The sequence below is a fragment of the Marmota marmota genome, unplaced genomic scaffold (assembly GCF_001458135.2).
Source record: "Marmota marmota marmota unplaced genomic scaffold, marMar, whole genome shotgun sequence".
NCBI lineage: Eukaryota > Metazoa > Chordata > Mammalia > Rodentia > Sciuridae > Marmota > Marmota marmota.
Window position 1 is genome coordinate 5,836,238 of NW_026000130.1, and position 11,438 is coordinate 5,847,675.

Consider the following 11,438-nt stretch of genomic DNA (forward strand, 5'->3'; position numbering starts at 1 on the left):
TCTATTCCGTCAGTCTTGTGAGCTGAGTGGTTCAAATTTGAGAGCAGTTGGGATGCTCCCAGGTTCTTGCCTAGAATCTTCCGAGATGGGAAACCTGAATTGCTGCTACAGTGGTTGGTCTCTCGCCATCGAGCTTCTGAAGGTTGTGTCTCCAAATGGACCTGTTAATTCTTACCAAACATATTTTCTTCTTATTTTCCTCATTCCCCACCACCCCATTTTCTCTGTTAATTTTTAAATGTGTTTTATGGTTTTGTTTTAGGAATCTGTATTTTTGATTCTTGCATCCAACTGGTTACCTTAATATCTTACTAAATTTAAAAAAAAGTATATTTGCTAAGGTCAGTTGCACACTCTTCAGAAGAATAGATTCAGGGGAGCATACTCACACTGATTTCATCAGATCAGGTGACTTTTGATACTATATATGGCACCATGGAAGAAAATTAGAGGCCAGATTTCTGAATGTAGATGTCAAAACCCAAAACCAATGTTAGACATGTCCCAATCCAGACATTTTTAGAAAAAGAAAAAATAAAACACCCTGGGATTTCCGGGTGAAATGTGCATGTGGCTGATAAATAAAAGGGTCTCTCCTGTGTGGGGGCTGCTGGAAGAGTGGTGACAAGGGACAGTGCCATAGGGTAAGTGAAGGGCATGAGAGCCTGGGCCGTCCTCAGGGAGGGTCCTAAAGTGAGGATTCACAGGCTGTGACTATGGTTGGGTCCCTCTAAGGCAGACAGGATCTCTGCCCATGGCCCTGCAGGATCTAGGGAGGAATGAGGAAGACATGAGCTGGGACAGGCATGTTCTCAGCCGGGCAGTGGGCCAGCTGCTCCGACAGTGGCTCAGGTCAGCATTCTGCAGAGACAGGGTCATGCCAACTTCATAAGCAGAATCACAAAAGCACCAGCCTTGCAGGCCACTTTGCCCCAATAAGGAACACTAATTGATCATTCAGGGATGATCACTGGAAAGAGATTAAAATCTAGAGGCGGGAGACTGGGCTACAATCTCAGCCCTTCTCCTGGCTCATTCAAATCTTCCCGGACAGTTTTGAGAAAGAGTGAGAAGACCTCATGGTTCAGCTTCTATGACCTCATCTGGAGGACTCAGGTGTTCAGGGATCTCTGTCCCCAGGGAAACAACTCCATTCCTGTCCCAGTTCCATTACCCATCACTGTCGTAAAAATCTCCCAATTTCAATTCTCTTAATGGTAAATTTGGGGTCATAGTCCCTGCTCTGTTCATCTCTCTCCATGAGCTGCAAAGTTTCACCCCCATGTGAAGGATGAAGATTACACTTCGATCCTCTCCTGCTCTGTCATCCTGTCTGGCTTATTCTCCCAGACATTTTAATGAGCCAGCACTTTTGGGCGCCTTTGAAGCATCTATCTTCTGAAGGCTTTGCCTGTCAATCATCACTGCTAATCTTATAACATAGGCCAGATGGACATTTCCACATCTCCACACAGGGAACTGAGCACAGAGGGGTCTGCTTCACCTTCTCAGGTGTGCATAACTTCTACACCGGATTTGAACCCAGCCCATGTGGCACCAGCCCTGTGCTCTTGGCCCCTCTTCTGCCTTTCTGTATGATCTCACCTCAGTAAAGGCATTTTATCACACAATGGTCTGATTTTAAATTCACACCAGAGTCTCTTTGAAAACCAACTCTGACTCAGGTGCTTTGCTGTCCCAGTGGTGGGGAAAAAAAAAGTTTGACCTCCAAACATTCCAATTCCTGCAATTATATTGAAACAAACATTGCCTTATTGTTAACTACAGTCATGGGAGGTGCAAAAAAATTCCAGAATATTTTCTTATCATCTAATTGTAACATCATCTGTCACCTCTGGTAACTGCTATAATACTCTCAACTTCTAGAAGAGCAAATTTTTAGATTCTACCTGTGAGAGATTATACAGGATTTGTCCTCCTGTTCCCAATTTACTTAATGTCCTCCAGGTCCATCCACAAATGTCAAAATTATTCTCACCACAAACAAATAATACTCAAGGTGCTGGGTATACTATCATTGCACAATATGTACATGTATGGAAACATCACATTGAATCCCCAAATATGTAAAATGATCATGTGCCCATTTAAAAAGTTTGAGCTGTGAATCAATTATTACTAATTATCCTATGGTTTTCTGCCCGCAAGATGCCAGCAGCTGTCCCTATTGTATTCCATTTCTCAGGATCTTCCTTCCCTGACATTGTTCTCCATGGTCAAGATATCCTACTGCCTGCCACAAGCTGTGGTTGGAGGAATCTGTCTCTGGCCACCCAATAGTGTGTACCCTATAGAGGAGTCAGATGAAGGTGGAGTGAAATTCATCAATGATGATTCTGGTTCATTCAGAGTTCTGTAGTTTAGAGAAAGCCCTAAATGTGCCACACCATATTCTTTTTCTATTGGACATGTACAAATTTAGATTCATTAAGTCAGTCAACATTGCTACAACTCCAGAAGTGGAGTTTTGTGCACGGTTCATAGTGAGCAACCTCTCAACTGAACGCTTACACATGCAGCGGATTGTTGACCGTGAACTGAAAGGCCTTCTTCTGGAACAGCGATGCCAGATTTCATAATACATGGAAATGAGTCAGGACAACTTTAGATTAGAATAATCTAAAGTTGAACAGATAGGAGAGAAGGCTCTCAAATCCAACCCTCTACCCTAGACTCCTTTTTAAAATACTGTCTTTGCAACTAGACATCATCATGTTAAGTGAAGTAAGTCAAACTCAGAAAAGCCAAGGATCACATGTTTTCTCCCTTACGCACAAGCTAGAGAGGAAAAAAGGGAAACAAAGATGGGGGTGCACCTCTTAAAATCAAAGGGAGATCAGTAGAGGAAAGGGGTGGGAGATGGAGAGGGAGGGGAAAGAGCTGGGGAGTGATATTGGCCAAATTATATTGTTATATTGTGTGCATGTATGCTTCTGTAACAACAAATCTCATCAATATGTACAACTGTAATGCACCGATAAAAACAGGTGGGAAAAACCCACAACATTTTCCATAAAATAAAGTAAAATGAAATAAAATACCATCTTCTTTTAGTGTGGTACATTTGTTGCAAAGGCTGAACCAATGCTGACATGTTACCATTAGCACAGTTCAGAGTTTGCCTTGAGGTTCACCTCCATGTTGCACAGTTCCGTGGGTTTTGATAAAGGCCTAATGTCATTTATCACCATTCCAAGTAGAGTCACTGTCCATTAATATTCCCTCTGCTTCATCTGTAAGTCTGCCTTCTGTTTTCTCAAGACCTGGAAACAACTGGCATTTCTACTACCCTCTATGGTTTTTCTGTCCCAGAATTTCAGGTGGTTAACACCATGGAGCATGCAGCTTTTTTTGGACTGGCACAAGGGCAGGGGTCCCCAGGGGGTTCCGGGTCCAGGTTCTTGGCCTCTCAAGCAAAGAACTGAGGAAGAAATGAGAGGCTGGCAGGCAAGGTAGAGGTTTATTGCAAGCGAAAGGAAACACTCCCAGAGGGAAGGGTGGGCTGAGCCACAGTCTGCACAGCTGAGCTTGGCTTCTATTGGATTGTGCTGTTCTACCCCCTTCTCCTCTAGGGGGTGGATTTGGGGTTGATGGACAGCTGAACTTCACATGCATTTTTTTCTACTGCCCCTGCGTAAGTTTCTCCCTCCCCCCCCCCCCCCCCGCCCCTGGACAGAGGAGTAGCAAACCACAATATGTTAAGTGGCAAGAAGTTGACTTTAGGTCAGTCCCTTGGGCTAATGTGCATGCCTAAAATTGGGGACTTTCCCTTGAGGGGACTGTATTCCCCTTGTAAGTTGTCTGGCTTCCTCCCTTTAACCTCAAGATCATCCAAATTTCCCCTCACAGGAAGTCTGAGGCAGATTTTTCAGATAGAGCTTACAGGTTCCTCACCCTTCCCCATGCTCGGTCTCCTACCTCGAAACTTGACTTAGCTGTATAAATTTAAAAAAAAATTTTTTTTTTAGTTGTAGTTGGACACAATACCTTTATTTTATTTATTTTTATGTGGTGTTGAGGATCAAACACAACACTTCACATGTGCTAGGCAAGCGCTCTACCACTGAGCCACAACCTCAGCTCTTAGCTGTATAAATTTAAGATTTCTTTTACGGCTTTATGTTGCTTGATAGTTCAATGACTTTTATCACTCAATAATATCCCACTGGATATGCATTCTAAAGTTCATATAGTTCTCTGTGGTAGGAGATCTTGGTTGCTTCCAGATTGGGCAGCTGTGAATAAAACTGTCATAGTAAACATTCTTTGCAGGGCTTGTTAGTTTTACTGGATCCATACCTAGGATTGGGATCACTTGGGATTATTTTGCATGGTAAGTTGTGTTTCCCTTTCTAAGAATTTGGTAGGAATTACAGGTAGAAGCATTTTGGTCTGGTGCTTGTTTTTTTTTTGAAGTTAACTGATTATTGATTTAATTTCTTTAAATATGGACCTGTTCAGATTATCTTTCTTCCTGGATAAGTTTTGTTTTTTTCTGCCTTTGAAGGAATTGGTCAGTTTCCTCTAAGCTTTCAAATTGCTGGTAGAGAGTTGTTAAAAGTATTTATTTTCATTTGTATTATTGGTTGTGTCTTCTCCTTTTCTTTGTGCTCAGCCTGGCTACAGAATGACCAATTTTGCATTTCAGAGAACTGAATTTTGGGTTTGTCAATTTCCCATTTTGGGCTAATGTGTATGCCTAAAATTGGGAACTTTCCCTCTAGGGGACTGGATGTACATTGATTTCGGCAATAATTGCCCTTTTCTTCTTCTTCTCTCTGCCTTATATTCCACTGTTTTTTTTTTTTCTCTAGTTTCCTAAGGTGGAAGCTTAGATTGTTGAATTCAGTTCTTTTGAATTCAGTTCTTTTTATTTCCTATGATGTTGTATGCAATGCTACAAATTTCCCACTGAGTACTATTCTCGCTGTATCCCACAAATTTCAGAAGGTGTATTTTCATTTTGTTCATATGTAAAGAATTCCCTGGAGGCTTCTTCTTGGACCCATATGTTTTAAAGAGGGTGTTTTAAAAAATATTTTATTTTAGTTGTAGTTGGACACAATACCTTTATTTTATTTTTTATGTGGTGCTGAGGATTGAACCCAGGGCCTTGCACGTGCCAGACGAGTGCTCTACCGCTGAGCCACAACTCCAGCCCCCCACCCCCCAGGGTGTTGTTTAATCTCCAAATATTTGGTGGTATTCCAGATGTGTGTTATTGAATTGTAATGCAACTCCATATTGACATGAGAGCATATTTTGTATGATTTGTATTCTTTTAAAAAATTCAAGGTATGTTTTAGGACCCACAATGTAATTATCCTGAGGAATGTCTCAAGTGACCTGGAGAAGAAAGTGTATTCTCTCACTGTTGAGTGGACTAGAGAACCAATGCCAATGAGACCTGGTTGATTGGCAGTGCTTGTTAGCTTCCTGGGCTGCCATGGCCAAGGGCCACACTGGTGGGCTTGACATACTAAGTGCATTGTCTCAGGGTTCTGGAGGCTGGAAATCCCTCATGAAGGCGTAGGCAGGCCCGAGCTCCCTCTGACAGCTTAGGGAAGTCTCTTTCCCTACCTGTTCCTAGCTCCTGCAGGTTTGTGGCCATCTGTTCCTTTCCTGGCCTGCAGCCACCCCACTTCACACTCTGCCTCCATCATCCTGGGTGTGTGTCCCTCCTGGATCTTTTCCCTGTTCTTTTTTTTTTTTAATGATAAAAACTAAATGTTAAAATTTATTTCATAATCATGATTACAGACATTATATATAGGGCAGGGTGGGCAAACAAGGCAAATGAAGAAAGCACCTTTCCCCTCCATTTAACCAGAAGCAGCATTTTGACATTTTTATGATATGCAGGTTGACTTAATTCATTAACTTGGGTTGATAACTGGCAATAACAAATTTTTGTAGTTTGGATTTTTTTGCCATAGCAACTCCAAGTAACGTAATTCCAGAACTATGCTGTGAGCTCTGAAATGGTGTTCATTTTAACATTCTTGAAGCTTTCATGTCTTAATTGGACACCTCTTATTAAGGCAGGGAACTGTTAAAGAATGTCTTCCTCTTTGCTTACCCAGGCCACCAGCAATCTTTTTCAACTGTTATAAAAATAAACTGGATGAAACTGTTGTGCCTGGATCCCTTTTTTAAAGCATTAGCTCCCTGAGAGAAGAAAGAAGTCCTAACCAATTGTTTTCATGAACAACGACCCCAGTACAATGTACCTAATGTCCTTTGCAGCAAAACCAAGAAGTCAGGCAACCCTGCTCATCTTGACTAGTTTATCAATAATTTATATACAAGATATATTTAAAGCTGATTTCAGACCAGGTATTGCAACCATAATCCCAAGAAACTGTTCAGTTTTAGCCCACTGAGGTTCTGGAAGATGCCAGATCAAGTGAGAAATCATCTCAAAGCAGAGTGGTGGTTCATCATCTTTTACAAGTGAGAGGAAAACATCAATAGAGAAGAAATGAAACAATTTCCTCCTATATTAATTGAATCCTACAGCTATCTTCACAGCCTTAGTTGACAAAATCCGGAGTCCTCAATTTCCTGATATAGGAATCCATTTTCAAGGTGACAGTTAATATCAAGAAGAGTTTTCAGGCTTTTCTTTGCCATGGCCCATGAACTCCAGTCCTTCAATAGGAATCTCTTTCTCTTTTATTGCTTTCTGCACGCACTGCTGGTAGCGCTTGAACAGGTCGGTGCACGGGTCCCCGGAGCCGTCTCCCTTGAGGAACTTTTCGGCAAACCAGCGATTGAAGCACTGGTCGTACTCGCGCTTCATGTCGGTGCAAGCCTCCCCGACGCTGTTCATGGCTATATTTTCCCTGTTCTTATGAGAACAGCAGTCCCATGGAAAAGGAGTCCCCTCTGTTCCAAATCACCTCCTGAACTGAGTCTATTTCCAAATAAGGGGAAGTTCTGAGGGACTGGGGTCGGGGCTTTAACATGTATTTGGTAGGACAAAATTTGACACATGACAGAGCTGTTTGACTTCAACTCTATCCCTACTTCTTTCCTTCCTGATGGATCTGTAAGTACTTAGACAGGGATGTTGAAATCTTCCACTTACCAGTGGATTAGCCTATTTTTTTATTGTCTTTCCATTTATTTATCCTGGTGCTTTCCTTCTCCCTCCACAATCTGCTAAGAAGCCTGTTACAGCCGCCACTGAGTCTATGCATGTTCATCGACCACCAGCACCCACCCTCACCACACGTCCACGCAAAGAAAGTTCCCAGAGTAATTCTTCAGCAGCACCAAGGTACTGACAGTCACACTGTGTTCTCCTACATTCCTCTCAAGTCCTCATGGAGATTGTCTCATTTGACAAGCAGAGGGTGAAACCCCATCTATTGCCAAGGTAAGAAAACCCTTCTTTAAGCTATTAAGGTTGATTTTTTTGTTTCTTTTCATTCAATATCCTACATGAAAATCTGACCACACACATTCTAGATGACATGTCCAGTTTCCCTCAGCTGCAAGTCTATTCCCCAAAGATGCCCAATTCAAGATGGTTTCAGTGGGGACAGCCTCAGTTAGTGCTGTTTGGTAGTGAGCCCTCTTCTCAGTAGCACTTTTTCCTGGTTGAACAAGAATTTTGTGTGTGTGCCAACAAAATGGACCTGCCCAACCTCCATTGAGAAGCCCCCATCTTTTTGGCAAGTGTCCTCTAGGCTTTATTTGGGTGGGGGCCATTGCCTCCATCACTGAGTCCCATCCGTTTTCTAATGTCCCCATAGTGAACAGTAGACCTGTGCACACAGGACTCGGCCTGACAGCACCTCCCAGTGTCTTCCTGTCTGTAGGCGCAGGTGGACTCCACAGCAAGTGAAAACTGTATGTGTCCTCCACTCGCTTTCCTGTCGAATGAACGTGTAAGTGCTGAGAAAGGCTGGGCTTTTCTGGCCACTTTTGTCTAGAAAGCCCTCCTGATTCCAGATGCCTGACGGAAACGGGGACTGAGGTGTGGTGAAGGAAACTGATAATCCAGTGAAGAATTCTGACCATCTACTATGGTCCCTGGAGCAGCTCTGTGGCTTTGGTGGTGTGGCTATGCATGAGGAAGGCTGGGAGCATCTCGGAGTCCACGTGTAGTGATTGCGCGCGCGTGTGTGAGTATGTGCATTTTCTCAGAAAATATGTTCTCAGATGCACAGTACAAGTGTCACTTTTCTGAAGGGAAAAAAACCCCTCCACTCATTGCACACTTTACATAAATCGATTCCTTCACCTGTCATCACAGCCATATCTGAAGGTTGGGGCTACCCGCCCCCCCCCCACTGTCTAGATGGAGACGGTTCAGAGTTGCATGATCCAGCCTCTTGACTCTAAGTGGAAGAGGCAAGAAGAATTTAGGAATGGGTCCTGATGTTGGTGCTCTGGGCTGCAGAGCTCTCTGTATTTATCACTCAGCCATGCATCGCCACGCCAGGTTGTTCCAGAATATTTGTGTACCTCTGGGGATTTTACGTTATAGATACTCCAAACGCTGTCCGTTGGTGGCTGTAGTGGTCACTTCTGTTGGCTACAGTCCCCCTCAGAGTACAGAGTGTGAAATACACATAGGCTACCTGGTACTGGTCAAGTGACATATTCTGAGAGTTGTGAGGCTCCCCGTGGGACCACGAAGAGCAACAATTTGCTAATGCTGGGGTCTCTCTGGAACCCCTCATTCATAGCAGAGAAGAGCCAGGGAGTTATTTTATCCTATTTAATCACATGATCACTGCATGCCTTGGAGATGCTCGAATTCATTAGCACACAGACCCAAGGTACAAATGAAAATAAGAACTCAAAGTACAACTGGGTTGTTTGCCCGAGGTCTACCCTACTTGTTGCAAATCTCTTCTGCAGCTGGGTTACAGTGTCAGCATGCAGGCCTGCTGAATCCTATCAACTCTCCTATCGTCACGGGTAGTGACACACACACATACACACACACGTTGCACAGAAAGGAAGACAGGAAGGGAAAATGTCATATGATTACTAGTGGTTATTTTTCAATGGTAGGATTCCAGTACAGTCAAGCCTTCTGTACAAATTATTGTAAGAAAGATTAGATATACAATAAATAATATATATCTTAAATATTATAAATGTATTTATAAATATTATATATTTATTATACGATAATATAATAAATAACAGACTATTTATGTAATATAATAAATCTAGAATATTTCCTAGAATTGAATCCAGTCTTCCAATGACTGTTACTTAAATCAAATACAAACTCTTATAAAAAAGAGGTAATATGTGCATAGCCTCATACATAGATGCAGGGGAAGATATGGTCTTGGAAGATAGCAAGAAGATAGTGGCAGATGAGTTCAGCTACTGAATGGGCAGGAGGAGACCTTGGACTGTGTCGTTGAGGCACAGCATGTACATGAGGGTTGACTCCAAGCCTTTTTTTTTTTTTTAGAATGACTATTTCACATCTATACTTTGCTCTTAGCTGGAAAGCCAAAGGCTCTGCTTCTCATTTCTCTCCTGCTCCTCTCCTCTGCCTTACATTCTCACCCCTTGTCCACATCAAGTAATGTTCCCGAGTCATTCACCAGCAACATCCGTGTACCGACAGTCACTCTGTGTCCCCCCAGTTCCCTCCCACACCTTGGTAGAGTCACTTATTCATGACAAGACGGATCAGGAGGAACCATCAAATGCCCTGGCAAGTCAGCTTGAGTTCGTCCCATATTGAAGTGTTGCTTTTTGCTTTCTTTCTCATTCCATTGCACAAAGAGATGATAATCTGAATATATGTGTATTAGAGAGGCCATATACAATTTCCTTGGTAGGGGGGCATTTCCAGGGAGGGTTGGTGGCCAGCTAGGACCTCACTGGAGGCAGCACTGACAAACGTCAGCATCGGCTACACACTGTACAGTAGCAAGCTCTGGCCTCAGCAGCACTCTCCCCCCACCCCCGCCCTGCCCCCGGCAAAAGAACTTTGTAATTACCAACCAGAATAGAGCAGAGTGTCTTGTGGCAGGGAAAGGTTTTGAATTGACCCCTGTTTCCAATCTGATTTTCTAATATCTCCAGGCCAACAAAAAGCCTGTGCACCGGGACAGGGCATGGCCTGATCCTCAGAGTGACTCCTTTTCTATAGTTACAGGTGGACCCAAGAGAAACTGAAAATGGTATGTGTCCTGGACTCACTCACTTGCTGCAGGATAATCTAGATGATGAGAAGGGTGGGACAGTCCTTCTGGCATCACTAGTGTCCGGAGCCCTAGTGATGCAAGCTTCCTGCTGTGGATGAGGATTGGGTGTGTGGTCGCAGATCTCGATTTCTAGGTAAACAACAATGGCCATTCTCTAGTTCTTGGAAGCAACTCTCCTTCCTTTGGGTGGTGGAGGGTTGGGTACATGGGGATGGTGCGGGTCTCTGTGTGCATCTATGTGGTGTGGTTCTGAGTGTGCCCGTGTGTGAGTTTGGGTGCGTTTCTTTGTTTCTCTAGATACAGATCACCATAATCGCATGATTCTGGATGTATGGAAATCCATGATCAAGCTGTGCAACTTGTTGCATGCCAAGCATGCCTCAGTTTACATGGGAAAAATACCCCATGACAACCCAGGACCCATATTCAAAGGGTTGGACCAGCGCAATGTTCACAGGGCTGGACAAGGACAGAGCTGTGCTTCCTGATCCCTACTGGTGGACCTGTAACACTTCACTTCATAATGAACTTCACAGTCAGCAGGTCTCAGTATTTGCTCCTGGCACTCGATTGATTGTGATGCTTCACTCTTGACTCTTTTCTCACTCACATGCCTTTTCTCTGAAAGGTCTCAGAATTCATCTTTTACAACCCATCTTAAGCAGGGACTGCCGGGCAGGGCCCGTCCTTGCAATGATCCCCAGGTCCACCGACATGCCACACCCCATTCTGCTAGGAGTCTGAGACAGGAGGACAGACTTGAGGGTTGGCGCCGAGGCAGAGGTGCCCTGGACTCCTGTTTCACTGGATTCTGGAAGCTGCCTGACAACGGGTCTTTGTGTAGACCGGCTGGCCAATGGTCATCTGCCTCAGAAACACATTTAAATCAGAGGGACTCTGCACATGGCCTGTTGAGCACAGCTGCTGTGTAGGTGTGGAGCAGGGAGCGTGGCTCCAGGGCAGGGCAAGCACAGCGGAGGGGGGGGACGCGGGCTGATCCCTCACAGGTGGTCCTCGTGATGCCCTCCTACGGTCCACAAGACATCACTTCGACAGTGTCCCTGGTTTGTCTTCACCTGTCAGTTGCAAATGCCATGTATGTCCTCCTGCTCATGGAGGGATTCTGGCCCTGGCTGGTCACTGTGAGTGCGGGGCCTGTGCTGTCCTCTTTCCTCCACGTCCCTGAACCCAATCCTGGGAAGACTGTGTCAGGACCTGTGAGCCTTT

The 11,438-nt window shown here is 44.2% G+C and overlaps 1 protein-coding gene across 1 annotated transcript; it reads right to left on the reverse strand.

The window, feature by feature from the left end:
* Window positions 1–5,953: 5,953 nt before the first annotated feature.
* LOC107154563 (TP53-regulated inhibitor of apoptosis 1) lies at window positions 5,954–6,854 on the reverse strand. Its single transcript, XM_015500185.2, has one exon. The coding sequence runs from the start codon at window positions 6,851–6,853 to the stop codon at window positions 6,623–6,625; it is 231 nt and encodes a 76-aa protein (XP_015355671.1). The 5' UTR covers window position 6,854; the 3' UTR covers window positions 5,954–6,622.
* Between the last annotated feature and the right edge of the window lie 4,584 nt (window positions 6,855–11,438).